At 29.9% G+C, this 18,814-nt stretch overlaps 2 protein-coding genes across 2 annotated transcripts; both read right to left on the reverse strand.

The window, feature by feature from the left end:
• Nucleotides 1-808: 808 nt before the first annotated feature.
• On the reverse strand, nucleotides 809-3,214 carry LOC116109276 (protein LIGHT-DEPENDENT SHORT HYPOCOTYLS 7-like). Its single transcript, XM_031395505.1, has 2 exons — nucleotides 2,458-3,214; nucleotides 809-1,209 (listed from the first exon to the last, which is right to left on the reverse strand). Exon 1 carries the CDS (start codon nucleotides 3,044-3,046, stop codon nucleotides 2,492-2,494), a length of 555 nt encoding a protein of 184 aa, XP_031251365.1. The 5' UTR covers nucleotides 3,047-3,214; the 3' UTR covers nucleotides 809-1,209; nucleotides 2,458-2,491.
• Nucleotides 3,215-16,945: 13,731 nt separating this feature from the next.
• On the reverse strand, nucleotides 16,946-18,535 carry LOC116109288 (EP1-like glycoprotein 2). The gene has a single exon (XM_031395521.1). It carries the CDS (start codon nucleotides 18,533-18,535, stop codon nucleotides 17,165-17,167), a length of 1,371 nt encoding a protein of 456 aa, XP_031251381.1. The 3' UTR covers nucleotides 16,946-17,164.
• Between the last annotated feature and the right edge of the window lie 279 nt (nucleotides 18,536-18,814).

Genomic DNA, 18,814 nt, shown 5'->3' on the forward strand with positions numbered 1-18,814 from the left:
CATGTGAACACTAATTAGTTTAATTTATTAGAGTTGCAAAAGAGGCTTTAAAGGGTGATTTTTTGTTGGTTGGCTCTGTTTTGGTGATAGTTGTCTTGTGTATGTTTTTAATACGATCTTGTATAGACTTTTGTTTTCATCCTAACACAGGGATTGTCTTGTGATAGGATATGCATTGAAAGAGAGTATTTTGTGTAACTCTTTTATCTTGGTTAGAATTTTGTTTTTGATCTTATCTCAAGGGTTTGTTCTGTGGTAGACTAGTCGTCTTTATAAACCTGTTTGTATATTTTTTTTCTCTTTTTATTTAAAGATTAATTACCACAAAAAAAGGCTTTAAAATCAAATCTTATTTACAAAAAAGAAGGCATAGAGTTCAGTTTCAATTTGTAAGTTTGATTGAAAAATCAGGAGTAATCAAATGTTAATGTAAAAAGAGGTTAAAGTATAGTAAATAATGAAGAAAAAATAGGTCAACACAAAAGTATATATTAATGTAATTACTACTGAGAATAAGAAGAGGAATCCTATGGAAACTTAAACCAAAAGACATTATGAAGATGAAGATGTGGGACAAACAAAAAAATTGTCTCAGTGGGGGATACTTACATAGGATGATCTAAAGAAACTAATACTAGATGTCTCGACAATCCTGATGGTGCCTTTCTGTTTTATTAATATTTAAAACTCTTAAACAAACATATAATAGATGTTTAATGACTCAGAATTTTGTTGGCATTTGGCCCCCAAAAACTTTTCCTTCTATGATAATTTTCACAAACAAACGTGTGATCATTGAACAACCTAGTAGATCATACTGAATACTTGCATAAAATTTCACAATATTGTAAGTTTAAAAGATCCGGAAACATAACTGCAGTATAAATTTACATATTTTTGGAGATTGTTTGTGGGCAACAAACTTGACTATATATATGTATATATGTTTGATAATATTATGATTCAGAAGATCAAAGGGAAGAGAGGAAAAAGGAAAGGAACTTACTGACTTCAGCTTAACTCGGTTGTTGCCTTCACCATCTCGATCCATATATTACTTCATGCTTTAATTCTGATAACTTAATAGCTAGATTGCTTCAACTATAAAGATGTAGTACTTCAAGAACTTCATCCAAGAAGACTTGTTTGCAGTCCGATAGAGCTCCAGAACATGATTGCTGAATCAATACTTGGAGCTTTTGAAAAGGCCTGAAATCAATTAGAACAAGAAATGAAGTTAATTGTATACAAAATAAGAGAGATTTAGAAATCTTAATTCTAATATTTTGGAATTTTGAAACAAATGTGTATATTTAGGAATCTTAATTCTAGTGATTTTGTCATATTGCTTCAAATATGTATAAACAAGATATTGTATACAGTCTGATCAATCATAACGAACTTTGTCCAAACGCTCCCTACATTATTAGCTGCAAAGCATTTGTGGGTTGAATAATAATATATAATAAAATGCCATTAATTAGCACTTCTGTAATGCAAACAAAAGACAAATTTGATTCTATACAAAGGTCAATTACATATAACATTAATTAACAAGGAAAGGGACATTCACATAATTAATGGAAATTAAATTAATTAAAAAAATAAAAGATATATAAAAAAAAGTACTATAAATAATTAGAGACAGATAATCAGATTTAATTAATATCCCTGCAGGTTGTATATATATATATATATATATATATATAGGTGTAAGATCTTAGGAGTAGCTGATGTAAAATGCTGAATAAGCGATATTTGGTTTATCCCACTTACCCGAGATCTTCTTCAGCCATTAACTAATTTAATTTTCATAATATTGTGAAGAGGATAACATTATATACAATGTTATCTCCATTCATGGCGGGCACAAGATCATGCTGGAATCTCAAAAGAGGTAGGAGAGACTAAAGAAAAGCAAACATGTTTGTAGGAGATATATTAAATTGAGAAATTAACCACAAAATTATGTGAAATTTCAAGTCTGTGTATGAAAGAAAGAGAGAGACAAAGAGAGGAAGAGAGGGAGAGGGGGCGGTGGAGATCCTTCGATTTTCATGGCATATCTAATGTTTGTTAAAAATGGTAAGGTAAAGTGAGTAACTTAAACAGTTGTTATGTCTTTTCTATTAAAGTAATTACTCTACAGATTAGGGTTTTTGAGGCCTTTGGACTAGGGTTTATTATGAAAGGAAATGAGAGATGGGGCCTGAATTCCAATGTAAAAATTATGTATGAAAACTGGTCAACCATTTTCTTCCACTTCAATTGCTTCAACAAATCATTCTGGGCAGACCATGAATTCATATAGTTGAGTTTGATGATTAATTAAATGTTTGTTTTGTTGTATAATTAATATTTCATGAATCAAATCTCATCCTATTTGATGGATCTAACTTGAAATAATTAGAAGAAGAAGAAGGACTAATAATCATGTAACAAAGAAATAAAAGTTACCATTTTCCTATAGGAAAAGCAATAGGAACCAAGTTTATTGCATAGGAAAATTTGAAGTCTCATCGTTTGGCTTCATTGTCGTCGTCATGACCCTCTTCTTCTTTTTCTTCTTATATGGAATTCCTCTAGCCTTAGCTTGAGAGTCCCTCACTTCACGCAAATAAAGCCGAATACCTCCGCTTGCAAACGGGTTCGTCTCCGGCAAGCCACCGTTCTCTTCGTATGCCGCTCGAAGCCTGCCGATGAGAGCGTCAAGGCTCCCCCAAGCTTGTTTAAGCGGGCAAGAACAAGGACCCGGTGGCTCAGGCTGACCAAAAAACACGCACCCCTGTAAGTGCACCTTAGTCTTCCCGAATTGGTCAAGATACCGAAGAAAATCAAGCACGTGATTGGAATTGCACTGGGAAAGAGCCACCGGAGGGCGCTGGTTCCTCAAGTACTGCCCAAAAGTGTTCCAATCCCGCCTCTTTTGAGACTCATAGCGGCTGAGAGGAGGTGGAGCGGCAGTATTAGTTAGTTGATTATGGTGATCAGCAGTGGATCTTGAAGACGATCCTTCTGCAACATCTTTTCCTTTGTTACTAGACATCGATCAGTGGTACTTGTTCTGCAACATGAATGAATTTGAGGAAAAGAATCTTAATTGGGGAGAGAAATAAAGGGGAAGGGAAGAGAGAGTAATTGAATTGAGAGGACAAAATGAAGATCACATCATGGGGCTAATGAGGAGACATGAAATGGGGCCTATCAAATTGCTTTAGCTCTCTCTTTTTTCTTGCTATTACATTATTTTCTTCCTTTAATTGTACTATTAGCATTAACTATTACCTTTTTCTATATATTATAATTGCGCTTCCATCATCAAAGCAATCATTATAGACTATATTACCCTAATAAACACTTTGGTTTAAAACTCTTCCTCACTAACTCCCCGCTCCCCCTGTGCTTATAACCTGAGTTAATTACAGCTTGGTTCACTTTAGTAAACCCAACCCTTTATACAACCTATAAATTAATCTTACTATATATAAAAAAATTCTTAGATGCAAATTTCTATAATTTTATTTTAAATTTGGAGTTTCTTTTATTAAGCATTTATAATCCTATACAATTCTATTCCTCTACCAAACCTTAAATAAGAGAAAATATATCTTAGATTAGGTTTCAACTATTTGTTTGAACAAATTAACTATGTTTTTTATTTTTATTTTAAAGTGAAATATGATGGCTTCAAAAGGGATTAGAATGATTCTAAATTCTAATTGCCCATTCAAGTTTTTTTTATTTATTTTTTAGAGTAAACGACTTTTTGTCACCCAAATAATGGATTAATGACACTTTTTTACTCACATACTTTTAAAATGTCATTTTACTATCCAAATTTATATTCCGGTGACGAACTAAAAGTAAACTTGGTCTAGGTTGTTAGGGCTTTTGAAGATGAGAAGTCGTTGAGTCTTTTGGTGGTGGAAGATTAGATTTTGGTGGTTGGGATCAATCGAAATTTGACTTGGGAAAGACGGTAGCGCAAACCCTAATCACTCGATTACCAATGATTGGCAGGGTTAGTAAAAATAGGGTTTGAGAGATTTTAGTAAGTGATAATCATGGAAGAAAATGGTGGTGATATGGTGTCATAACGACGCCGAAATCAGAAATGGAATATAAATTTGGATAATAAAGTAGTTATTTAAAAGTTTGTGGGTGAAAAAATGTCATTAAACTATTATTTGGGTGGGAAAAAAATCATTTACTCTATTTTTTATTATAAAGAAAAATAAAAACCATATGCATCCTTAATTTGCTGACAGGAACTTACTTTCGGATTTGTCAATAATACTAGGGAGTTTGTTGTTGGGTAAGAAACGTAAAAGAAATAGAAAAAAATGTGAATAAATTATGATGTGAAACATCAAATTGATGACGGAAAGAGATAATTAAGGTATGGTTAAGACTGTATTCTTACTCTAATTTTGGAGGCTTTTGATTTAATTTCTTGCTGACCGTACAGAAAGAGGTTTTAATTAAATTGGGATTGCGTGGCGAAGATGCTGTCCCGAATATTTTATATCTCAATACCAAATTATATAAAAATAATACAGACCATGGTTTCCATTAAACATGTCTTGTTCAAGAGGTGATGCATCTACAATTTGGGCACTAATAATAAATTTGTAGCTTCTATTTAAACGAACAATAAACGTAATTTATTCTCTTTTGAACCTTTTTCTTCAATCCATAAATTAAAATCTTTTCAAGCCAAGAAAAACTATAATTTCCCAGCACTGAAATTGGTACCCAATTATATATATATATATGATCGAGATGTACAGGTCAGCTTACGTGCACCTTAACTAATCTCTTAAGACCCTGTACTATCGGTCGTATAAGAATTTTAATGACTATCCCTATTAAGAATAGAAGAAGGATTCGAACTCAAGACCTCTTTAATAATATACCCAAGAGTCTATCAAATCACTTGGTCATCCAGAGATTGTTAAATTCTATATTCCTAAAAACATCATTTGGTTTAGTTCATAAAAGAATATAAATTTTGTAAGTTTATCTAAACTTCAATTTATTATTGCGTAGAAGAATAAAAGTACGTAATTCCCTGGGTTAATATCTAAATGGTAAATTTTTTATGTCATAAATCTCTCAATCTTCTTTCTTTACATTCGTCGACCTTTAAATTAAAAATTATATTCATAACTTTGTAGTCAAGAAACTTATAATATAAAATATGTCAGATTTCAACCTTTAAATATCTTAGTTGAAACCAATAACTTTAATAATTCACTGATTTTATGACTGAATTCGTAATTTTACTAAGAGATTGTTGTTGGGTTCAAGTGTATAAAATCTTCAAAAATCATCCATGCACTCCTAGTATTATTAAAGAAATTTTTTTGATATGATTTTGACTGCATAAAGGTGGAGGATTAGGCTTAAACAGTATCAATTAGATGAGCTGGTTGACCCTCAAAGATTTTAATTAAATTAATTAATTAACAATTAATTATGAACACATAACAGCTTGGTTGAATACAAAAGATTCTAAAGGCATTTCCAATACTTTGATCTCTTCCAAACCATGAAACCACAGCCATGTGTTGAACTCTGATTAAGCATTCGTAGAAGGCTGAAAATGCAGTGTAACAATAACAATTATATATATATATATATATATATATATCTTTATTATAATGATAGTCACCACAACCATTACTACCACAAATCATCACTGTTGATAATGCAGAATCATGATTCTAAAACAATATCTAAATCTTCTAGTGTTAGTGATGTTTTTTGTTTTCTTTCGATTTTCTTTTACTTTATTTTACCCTTTCTTACTTTTGGATTTTTTTTTTTTTTTTTAATTATCAGATACATGCACACACAGCTTAAAGGATTAATTTTATGAGTAATGTTATGCTTACAACCTATTCTCACAAACTTCTCTTATAACCTTAACGTAGCAGTTAAGTTAGCACTGTCAAGTTAACTTCACCACACCCAAGACACAAAATAATTTTGACTAAACCAAAGAAAAGATCATTCCTTCATAGGGAACTGTTGTTCCTTATGAAGAAACAATCACTTCTTGTGAAAGGAATAGTCATTCCTTATGAAAGAACAATCATAAGGAATAGTTGTTCCTTTATAGTTCAGTCGTTCCTTTATAGGGAACGGTTATTCCTTATGAAAGAACAATCATTCATTGTAAAAGAAATAGTAATTTCTTATGAAGAAATAGTCATGAGGAATAATTGTTCCTCAAGGAATAGTCATTCCTTATGAAGGAATAGTTGTTCTTTCATAAGAAAGAATAATTGTTCCTTCATAAGGAACACGGTCATTCCTTTATAGGGAATGACCGTTCGTTTTTCGTAGTGCATTAGGTGTTGGAATTTATTAGTTAAATTGAATGAAATGAGATGTGGTGATATAAGTTGGGAATTTGAAAGGTAAAAGGTTAGTGGATTAATGGAAGAGGTTTTAAAGTTGGAAGTAAAAAGGTTGAAAATAATGGTGGAATTGAATGTTTTGTCCCACTTTGAGTAGTATAAAAAGGTATTTTTCCTCTCATTCTTAACACACAAAAATTGAAAATTCTTTCAATCTCTTATTTTCTCTCCAGTTAAAGTTTTCCTTTGTTGGAGTTAAGGTTTAATTCAGCTTGTTAGAATAGAAGAGTGGTGCTTCTCTTACTATTCATCTGTCGTTGTATCTTAGGAAACAGATGCTGCTCAAATCCTTATGCACTAAGTGAATGAGGCAAATCTGTTTTAAGGAAATTGTGTATTACATAGGCCTCAGCATTCATCCTAAGATTGTATTCTTTACCGAATCTCTTTCTATTATTCTGAAGGATCTCTTACATGTGATCACGTTATTGGTATTGTTAATTTTATTGTATTATTATTTTATTGACATTTAGTTATATTGTTTTCATATTCAATATGTTTATTATTTGTGGTTACTAATATAATAATTGACTCTTTTATAATATTGGGTGTCTTGGGTATAGTGTGAGCTGACATGATAATATCAATCTACTGATACATTATAGTTGTAAGAGAAAGTTGTGAGACATTATAATTGTAAGAGAAAGTTGTGAGATTAGATTGTAAACAAAACATTTTTCTAATTTTATTAACACTCTTGTATCCTGTTTCAGCCATCAATTAATTCTCGTAAAATGAGCTTCTTCGATCCATTTGATGAGTTCATGCATGCAATTGCAGGATTTTATTTATTCTTGGAAAATTAAAAGATATAAAGGTCAACAGGGTTTTTTGAGATCTTGTTATTTAAAAATTGACTTAATAAAATGGAGTAGATAGTTCATGTATTTTATTCAGTAATTAGATTTTGATCCAAAAAGTAATAGTATTTATTAATATTGCTGGTTTTAAAACTTTCCAAATCATTAGATTAAGATAGATGAAGAGTTGTTGAGAGTAATTGCATTATTTTAGTCAAATATTCTTGTTTAGTGCTTATTAAAGCAAAAACAGGAAAATGCACTTTATGTTTTAAAAATAAAATAAAATAAAAGTAGAAGAGTTTTGTCTATTTTCAAGATCTTGTTTTCTAAATACAAACATTAGTATTTTCAAGATCTCTTATGTTTTCTTAATTGTTTTTCAAGCATAACACCGAAAAAGCATATAATCAAAAATTTTAATTTATATATACAATATTTCAATATTAAAAAAAAAAAAGTGTTTGATTAAAAAACAAAACTGGTTTTTGTTAGTAAAAAAAAAAAGGCATTTAAAGAAGAAAATATGGCTACTAATTAATCGCAAGGCTAAATTTTGGCATGAAATGAAATTAGCGTGCAAGTTGGTTTAGTGCCCATTAAGGAAGAACAAGAGAGTGATAAACTGATAATCAACTAATCAAGTTTTGGTAGCACAATTCTTTTCGTGGTGACGCTTGTGTGGATCTTCTGAGATCTTTTTCATTAATTTCGTTATAGAAATAAATCTCCTAAATTATTTTGTCGAAAGGGCATTAATCAATGAGATGGGTTTGATAAGACCTTTCATAATGACAAGTAAAGTGGCATTTTGCTTCCAAATCTCTCTTATGTTATTGAGTGGAGTTGTTAAAGTGCTATTTATATCTAGTTTTGTAGGGGTGTAATGAACCGAGCCGAGCCGAGGTCGAGTCGAGTTGAGTCGAGCTTTGAGCTAATCAAACTCAACTCGTTTGCTATATTGTTGAGCTCGAGCTTGGAAATTTGAGCTCGAGCTTGAGCTCACAAAAAATCTCTCCACTTTTCCATTTTTTCCAACGACTTGTCGAGATCGAGCTTGAACTTGAGCTCAAGCTTTTCGAGCCAAGTTCTATTGAATTCGACTCGACATTGTAGCCGAACAAAGCCTAGCCGAGCCGCTCGCAAGCAGCTTGGCTCGGCTCGACTAACACCCCTTGTTTTAATTGAATGCAAAAAATATGGTAAAAACAAAACAAAAAATTGTTGAGAATTAAATAAAAAAACATATCTAAAATTTTAATATTATAAATACTTGGTACAATAGATGTAAAAAATGTTTTTATGGGCATATATATATATATATATAGTCGTAGAACCTCTCTATAGTAATATTCTATATAGGAATAACCTTCATGTAGTTATAAAACATTATGGTCCTAACTTTGGCCAGTTATAAATAATAATAAATTTTACATTGTAGTAAGTTATAATTTTTTCTAGATTTCATCTTGAGAAACTTGCCTCCATATAAAAATAATTATTTGTATATTGCAAAAAATATATGTTATGTTACATTAAAGGTTTAAGATGAACTAAAATATTTATCTAAAGTTGTTTAGGACAATGATTTAGGTTTTATAATTGTTACCACATCTTTTAACTTATAAGCATGTAAAAACTCGCCAGCATAGACATCTTATTGTTGAAGCCAAAATATTTTTTTAACTTTTCAAGTATGTTTAGAGCTTCTTGACACATAACTTTTTGTATTTATATATTACCATCATCAAAATTATCTCCTTCCCCTTCTTGCTTAATTGCAACAATGATTTCTTCTTATATTAAAGTATAAATGACTTATTGCTCATTTAAATGATTGAAGAAAACATTAATATCCATTCGATTAATGTAGTGAAGTTGTTAATTCTGATCACTCAATTCTGTAATGACTTTTTTATTCTCCTCATCCACTTCATTTGTAACTTGAATCCTAATACTACTAAAACAATTAATTGAAATCCTAATACAGTAAAACTTCTCTATAATAATACTTTATATATGAATAACCTCTATGTAGTCATAAAAAGTTTTAGTCCTTAACTTAGGATAGTTATAAATAAGAATAAACTCCACATTGTAATAAATTATAATTTTTCTAATTTCCATCTTAAGAAAATTGTCTCCATATAATAATAATTATCTATATATTTTGCACAAATATATGTGTGTGTGTGTGTGTGTGTGTTATGTTACATTAAAGGTATAAAATGAAATAAAATATTTATCTAAAGTTGTTTGGGATAATGATTTATGTTTTAGAGTTATTACCACATCTTTTAACTTGCGGGTACATAATAGCTCACTAGTATGGACACTTTCTTGTTGCAGCCAAAACATTTCTAATTTCTCAAACATGTTTACTGTTTCTTGACACGAAACTTTTTTTTATTTCCGTACTATCATCCTTAAGATTATTTCTTTTCTCTTCTTATTTAATTGCAGCAATGACTACTAAAACAATGAATTAAAAATTAAATACATACTATTAAAATATTAATTATAAAATCAAAAACCAAAACAGTAATTTTTGTAACTACAACTCTGTTAAGATATAACCTACTTAAAATAATAAATTAATTTGATCTCATCATTATGATTGTAGAGAGGTTTTACTGTATTACTAAAACATGATTTGAAATCCTAATACTAATAAAACATAATCTATAAAATAAGAAATCAAAACAATAATTTTTATAGCTATAACTTTATTAAGTTATAACCTCCTCGTAGTAACAAAATTAATTTGATCCCACCAATATGACTATTATTATTATTATTTAACACTATCCTTTTATAAAAAGAAAAAAAAAATTGCTAAGTAATATACATTTTTTTACTTTCAAAATCAATTAATTTTATTATTATTATTATCATTATTATTATTACTATATTGCTAATAATGACAATATTATTGATATTGTCATTATTAGCAATAGCTTTGTTAGTACTCTAATGTTTGGTGACTCATTATAATGTCATTATAATGTTTATTTTGAAAGGATTTTTTTGAAGAAGGTTGCATAGGAAAGTTCTCTCTGGATTTATATTTCCTTAGAAAGTCTTATTAAAAGAATGATTGATTAATGCAAGGAAAACTACAACTGTAACACGAGCCTTAACAACCAACAAAAGGTTGATTAAACACCAAAGAGAGGAGCTATATAAGCCAAAAGAGAAATTAGAAAACAAGCAAGTGTTATTGTCTTATTGAATTCCATTGATTTATAATGAAAAGTACTGTATCATAACGACACCATAAATGTAACCCAATTTGTGGTGAACCACGTCAATCGCTATAGCTTATTATTATTAGTNATATATATAAAGTAGAATCTCTCTGTAGTGATATTCTATATAGGAATAATCTTCATGTAGTTATAAAACATTATGGTCCTAACTTATGCCAGTTATAAATAAGAATAAATTTCACATTGTAGTAAGTTATAATTTTTTTAGGTCTTATCTTAAGGAACTTGCCTCCATATAGTAATACTTATTTGTATATTACAAAAAATATATGTTATGTTACATTAAAGGTTTAAGATAAACTAAAATATTTATCTAAAATTGTTTAGGACAATGATTTAGGTTTTAAAATTGTTACCACATCTTTTAACTTACAAGTATGTAAAAACTCACAAGCATAGACACCTTATTGTTGAAGCCAAAACATTTTTTTAGCTTTTCAAGTATGTTTAGAGCTTCTTGGCACAGAACTTTTTGTATTTATATACTATCATCATCAAGATTATCTCCTTCCTCTTCTTGTTTAATTGCAACAATTATTTCTTCTTCTGTTAAAGTATAAATGACTTATTGCTCATTTAAATGATTGAAGAAAATATTAATATCCATTCGCTTAATGTAATGAAGTTGTTAAATCCGATCACTCAATTCTGCAATGACTTTTTTATTCTCCTCATCCACTTCATTTGTAACTTGAATCTTAATACTACTAAAACAATTAATTGAAATCCTAATACAGTAAAACTTTTCTATAGTAATACTCTATATATGAATAATCTCTATGTAGTCATAAAAAAGTTTTAGTCCTAACTTATGATAGTTATAAATAAAAATAAACTCCACATCGTAATAAATTATCATTTTTTCTAATTTTCGTCCTAAGAAAGTTGCCTCCATATAGTAATAATTATCTGTATATTTTGTAAAAAAAATAAAATAAATATATGTTATATTACATTAAAAGTGTAAGATGAAATAAAATATTTATCTAAAGTTGTTTGAGACAATGATTTATGTTTTAGAGTTGTTACCACACCTTTTAACTTGCTTGTACGTAATAGCTCACTAGCATGGACACCTTCTTATTGAAGCCAAAACATTTCTAATTTCTCAAGTATGTTTAAAGTTTCTTGGCACGAAACTTTTTTTTATTTCCATACTATCATCCTCAAGATAATTTCTTTTCTCTTCTTATTTAATTGCAGCAATGATTACTAAAACAATAAATTGAAATCTTAATACATATTATTAAAACATGAATTATAAAATCAAAAATCAAAACAGTAATTTTTGTAACTACAACTCTATTAAGTTATAACCTACTTAAAATAATAAATTAGTTTGATCTCACCATTATGACTATAGAGAGATTTTACTGTATTACTAAAACATGATTTGAAGTCCTAATACTAATAAAACATTATCTATAAAATAAGAAATCAAAACAATAATTTTTATAGTTATAACTCTATTAAGTTATAACCTTTTCGTAGTAACAAAATTAATTTGATCCCACCAGTATGACTATTATTATTATTTAACACTATCCTTTTATAAAAAAAATAAAAATAAAAATTGGTAAGTATTATACATTTTTTTTTACTTTCAAAATCCATTAATTTTATTATCATTATTACTATATTGCTAATAATGACAATATCAATCTAATAATGACAATATTATTGATATTGTCATTATTAGCAATAGCTTTGTTAGTACTCTAATGTTTGGTGACTCATTATAATGTCGTTATAATGTTTATTTTGAAAGGATTTTTTGAAGAAGGTTGCATAGGAAAGTTCTCTCTGGATTTATATTTCCTTAGAAAAGTCTTATTAAAAGAATGATTGATTAATGCAAGGAAAACTACAACTGTAACACGAGCCTTAACCCCATAAGAATTAATTAAGTGAAATCAACAAAAGGTTGATTAAACACCAAAGAGAGGAGCTATATAAGCCAAAAGAGAAATTAGAATACAAGCAAGTGTTATCGTCTTATTGAATTCCATTGATTTATAATGCAAAATACTATATCATAACGACACCATAAATGTAACCCAATTTGTGGTGAACCATGTCAATCGCTATAGCTTATTATTATTCTTGCTTTGCGTATTGTTAATCAAGCCTAGGGTTGCAAACGAACTGAACATGAACGAACACCAACATTCAAAAATCATTCGATAAGCATAAAGGGTTGTTCGAACTCAAACGAACATAAAATGATCGTTCGAGTTCATTCAATTAACAAAACGAGTTATTCATGATCGTTCAACTAATCATTCGAATAACTTGTAAATACATGTTTGAATAACTCATTTGAATAAAAAATATACACCAATTTTGGGCTGGGCCGGGTTAGTTTTTGATTATTGGGCTTTTATTTTATATATATATATATATATATATATATATATATATATATATATATATATATTATAATTTAGGTTTAATTAAGCTATATGTTATTAAATTTGCATGCTATATATCAATTGATTATACAATATGTTATATTCATAATTTACCATACTATATTTTATTAAGCTATTAGTTATTAAATTTGTCATGTTATTTTATCATTGATTATACAATATGTTATGTTCATCAATTTATACTACTATATTATTTATTATTAAATGTTATATCTCATAATATTTAATATTGATTACATTTGGAAAAATATGAAGCTATTAGTTATTAAATTTGGCATGCTATGTATCATAATAATTTATTATTTATTAATTAAAATGTTATATACTATATATTAATTATTGATGACATTGGAAAAAAAAAATCCAAACATATTATATATATAAAAAAAAAACAAAAAACAAAACCATCATAATATTTTATTATTGATTACCATTAAAAAAAAATCATCCAGACTAAACCAAACATTATATAAAAAAGAAAAAAAAAGAAAAAATATAAATATGATATTAATGTAACTCAAACTAAGGACCTTAAAGTCAAAAGAATTGCATTTTTAACACTAATTCATAAAAAATCCTTGATAAACTTAGCACCATATAAATATATATAATAATGTGTATCATATTTTCGAATATAAACAAACAAATAAGCGAACAGAGTGTTCGCGAACGGATGGATCACTCGAACGCAGTATGTTTACGAACATAATCAAACGAACACCCCATGTTCGAACTCGAATTGAACACATTATCGAATGAACATCGAACTATTTGTGAACAGTTTGTTATCAAGTCGAATCGAAGAGCTCGATTCGTTTGCAGCCCTAATCAAGTCCAAGGCCTAATCTACGTATTTAGTTTTCGTATCGTAACTAAACTACAAAATAGTATCATTGCATATCAATTTTAACATAATTTTAAGCAATGAGATAAGTAACAATAGTTTTTTTATTAGAACTTATTACTATTGTTTTACCATTGCCAGTAGTACCAGCAATAGTTTTATTAAAATTATTTGGTTTCACAATTTTTTTTTTTTTTTTTTTTTTTTTTTTAATAACTGGGGTGTCTGGGTAGCTTGCACGTACCTCGACTAATCTCCAGAATTCATTAAACACCCTATACGTTCAAAGGACTAGATAAATCACAAATATGGTAGGTAGTCCCAAGGTTCGAACCCAAGAAGTCAATAAAAAGAGCAAACTTTCTTGACCGTCAAGTCAATATCTTGAGGTTAGTTTCACAATTACTATTGCTAGTACCCTTATTCCCTTACTTTTGTTAGTCCTTATTACTTTGATTACTACCACTACTTTTACTATCATTGTTGATTTCGATTTCATAAGAATGTTGAATTTGATTGTTTCTTGGAATAAACAGAAAGCAATAATCATATTCATTTGTAATTGTTAGGACTTGGGTTTGTGAAAGCATTGATAAGAAAAACAACAAAATCTTCCACATTCAATCCTTAAATTATTGCTTTTTACAAGTTACATATTAAAATCAAAAACATAACTTCAATTTTATTATTCTGTAAATTAATCAATATCATTTTCCATAATTTTATCAAAACAGATCTTTTATAATCTTAGCTTCAAGATAGATCTTGAAATGTATTATTCTACTCACATCAAGACTGAAATTAAACCCTAGTTGTACTACTATAAAATTACACAAAGATAAGACTTAATTAAAAAAAAAAAATTGAACAACTTCTTATATACATCTTTTAAAAAAAAAAAAAAAAAAAATGGTATTCGATTTCATCATAATAATAACAATAAAGATTAAAAGAAAACAACTTTTAACCGTTTTACAAGTAAAAAATTTTAAAAAAAAAATCGTATTGAAAGTTAGGTAAAATAATTTTTTTTTTTTTAATAATCGAAGATGTCCAAACCAGCTTGCACGTAACTCAATTAATCCTCCGAGGGCTAGAATTGTTGGTCAAGTAAAAATACTAGTGATCATCCTTATTAGTACTTAAAGGGACTCAAACTCAAGAGCTTATAGAAACTCATTTGACTCTTTTACATCAGGCCTCCTAATGGTGGTCAAGTAAAAAAAATTTTAATCATACTAAATAATTAGAATTGACACTAGGTATAGCTTTCTTATGTGAATAACAAAACACTTAATTTTCATTGCATGGTAAGAGTTTATATGTATATAATAATTTATAAATAGTTGGGTTGCAAGAGGTTACAAGGCCATGAAGGTCCTTCATAGGGAGATTACCTACGACAATTATTGGAATTGAACTATATATAAATGACAACTAACCTACTTAATTAATTATTTAGAAGACTTTGTGCCACTAAATATTTTAATCATCAATAATCTCAACATCATGCTCCCATAAACCTATAATTTAATTAATTGATTATATAATTCTTTATTTTGTTAGTGAAAGGTTAATTAAAATATTAAAGTATTCCTAGGTGGAAAAAAGGTGATCCAACTTTATATCCAAATCCTAGAGAGATTTGAGAATGGTTATATTTTTATTAAATTGCACCCAAAAGGTTGATTCCTCATATTGTTGGGACTTGAAAATTTTTGGTCAATCAACATTTCAACAAAAGGATTGGTCACCACTCACAATCATGCCAACTTTGATTCCCCATCAACAATGTAAATTTTTTCAAAGTTACATAAGTAATTTTTTTTTTTTTTTTTTTTTTTTTTTGTATAGTAAATGACCACTTCTTCGTACAACACGAACTTAAGACTATGGAGTGCGGTCTCTATCCATCCAATCACAAGTGGGTGTTACATAAGTAATTTTATCCAAATCTTATCTGGATTGAATTAGGTTTTGTTTTCTTTGTGTTAAAATTTATAATGATATAATAAGATTAAGTATTAGACATTCAAATAAGAAAAGTTGTAGATTTTTTTATTGTTAAAGAGAATCTAGCTTTTGTTTTCACAACATATATACCATTGAGTTTGGGTACACATTTTGATCTAAAATAGGTTTTTCAATATTATCTTCTTTATTGAAAGTTGATTCCATTTTTTGAATATTAATATAATATTATTATTATTTTTACTGGTCAATCACTTCATTTAATTGATCACTATTTTTTTTCATTCAACTCTAAGAAAACTATAAAGTTTACACTTCTATCTCCAATTGGTTGATGAATGCCTTTTACCAAGTTTTTCTCATTATGCAGATGTTTGAGAGACAGTAAGGGGAATTTTAGGAAATAGGTGGGGTGTATTTGGAAGTAGAAAAGCCCAATTGGGATAGGCCTATCTATTTTTAATGAACAGGCCTTCATGTTGTTTTCTTGAAAACTTGTGTAAAACATTTTTCAAATCAATCTGTTTTTATTTTTTATTTATTTTTTCATTTCTTTACAATAAAAAAAATGCTAAGAACATTTTGAAGCAAATGGTATTCATATTCATAGCATGTTTTGCAATGAATGTTTGCTATTGCATTTATCTTGAAAACAGACTGAGAGTATTTTTCAATCAAATCCTATATGTTTTTTGAATTTTTATACACACCCACAAATTAAATGCTTCTGTCTTCCCAGGTAATATTTTAGTTGACTTATTGTTCGGTTCAGCTAGCATCCTGTACCTCTGCTCTTGTTTAAATTATTTTCCACTTTATCTCATGCTCAGTTCAGTGTTCTAATTAAGGCTAAAGCCTTTCTATTTTGTCCATAACGAGGCAAAAGTTGATCAAGAAACATTGAACAAAAGTATAAAGAGTAACACTAGTCTTACAAAAAGACAATCTCTACTCTTAAAATTCATGATTGTCTTTCACTTTCTCTTTCTCTCTTTTTTCCTTCTTTTAAAGGCAAGAATTGTCTCTTTGTATGGTTCTTTGTATACCTCTCTGAAAGGCTAGTGTTACTCAAGTATTAATGTCACTACTCACTAGTATTAAGCCACAATATGATTAACTTATGGGCAAAGACTCATAATAGTGAAGATAATTATCATATATATGTAGCATTTGAAATCAACCCAGCCCTTCAACTGTGCTCTTTGGCTGATCCAATAATACTTATGGGAGGGTCAGTTTGCTCTACAAAGTTACCTTGATAGGACTAAAAAAGAACTTACCCAGTACGCTGTACTCAACATTTGATTATTGACATGATACAACTTTTGCAATAAAAACCTTTCCTAAATTCAGAAGTACACAATACTAATAGAAAGCATTAAAATCCTTTTTTATTTGGTTGGATTAATTCTCATAAACAAATTTACACTCCATACTTGATATATCCCACTGAAGTATTCTGATCTTTAATGAGAGTTCCAAGCATTGGTGCAAGCAAGCATTTTGAACTATCTTCCTTGTAGAAAAATCCCAAACACTTGCAATCCTTGTTACATTTGTCTCTACATTCTGCAACCTTCATTGGCCCCTCTCCGTCGTTCAAATATGGATTCAGAAAATGCTCCACCCCCACAATCTTATAGTAACCAACCTTAGCCCCTTTCCCGCACGGTGGCACCTTCGGCGGCATGCAGCTTTCGCTCCATCCCAGCAGCCCCTTTCGGGTTGGGCAGGCCACGCACATCCTCTTGTCACATAACCCGTATGTGCCACACTTTGATGGCAATGCACATTCCCTCACGAAGTAACTTGAAAAGAATGCAAAACTCTCTTCCCATTTTAGATAACTCACTTTGTCATAATAAGTGAAGGCCTTTAGATTCCCATCTGAATCAAGCCGCAGGAATGAATATGTAGCATTGTAATTGAGTTTATTGAGGTTAATTTGCGCCCCATTACCTATAGGACGAACCTGAAGGAGACGGCGCCCATTGGCGGGTGCCGGTGCAGCCGGCGCCTGATCCTGGTTTACAGTCAGGACTAGCTCATATGCGGTTGCTTCATCATTCTCAGGTACAACATCGAAGGTTATGATGCTTCCATAATCAGTTTCCGGCCAGCCTCCATATATAAGTTGCTGACCTGAATTATTTACAAACATGGTGAACCCCTTATGATCAAGAACTATACTGTAAGGTCCACCGGAGCCGATCATGTCAGAAGTTCGGCTAACAAGCTTGTTAACACCGTTGATTTTAACCGACTGGCCCGCTAATAAAGTATCAGTGGGATGATCAAAACTTTGCCATATGAATTTCCCATTCTTATCATGCAGCACTAAGTTACCATTTGGTAGCAACTTGATGCCAGTGACACCTTTATTGGTTGTGTTTGTTTGCCACACCACGCGACCGTCCGCGTCGGCTAACACAAAGTTTCCATCCTGACCGAACGTCAGCGTGGCGTTTTCGTGCACCGGATCGTTGCGGTTGGCGTCCCAAACCCAACGCATAAGGCTTTCGTCGTCGGGGATGCCGGCCCGGATGGCGAAAATGTAAGCATCAGGAGTGGTGTTGTAGAAGCATAGGCGAAATGGAAATGTGTAAAAGGTGTAAACATCGTTTCGGATAACACGGTAGCTAGCATCGTATTCGATTATTCGGTCTCCGAAATCACCTTGGTTGATGAATTTGAAGGTCTGGTTTTTAGGGACTTGGGATAGAGTGGTAAAGGCAAGGTAAAGAAGAGTGAATGTGAACAAATGGAGTGAAATCAATGCTTTGTGAGAAGCCATTTGAGCTTTAACAATTGGTGGTTTGTTGGGGTATTTATAATTCTAGATTTTCTCTTTTGGGAGCGTTGAGAAGTCAAGAAAGGCAGATCAGCAATAAACAATTAAGCATTTGGGACCATATGCACTATTTTATGATAAAATGAGGCACTAAATAGAGTAAAAACTTTTTTCCACCCAAGGTTTGCCTTAATGACACTTTCCTACCCAAAAAGTTTCAAAATACCACTTTCCACCCAAAGTTTATATTCCGTTAATACCCAAACTATACTTCACTTTCTC

This window comes from Pistacia vera, unplaced genomic scaffold (genome assembly GCF_008641045.1).
Source record: "Pistacia vera cultivar Batoury unplaced genomic scaffold, PisVer_v2 Contig577, whole genome shotgun sequence".
Lineage (NCBI taxonomy): Eukaryota > Viridiplantae > Streptophyta > Magnoliopsida > Sapindales > Anacardiaceae > Pistacia > Pistacia vera.

Bases quoted from the DNA above. Each gene is read 5' to 3' on its own strand.
- LOC116109288 (XM_031395521.1), bottom strand. From the start codon at position 18,535: ATGGCTTCTCACAAAGCATTGATTTCACTCCATTTGTTCACATTCACT.
- LOC116109276 (XM_031395505.1), bottom strand. From the start codon at position 3,046: ATGTCTAGTAACAAAGGAAAAGATGTTGCAGAAGGATCGTCTTCAAGA.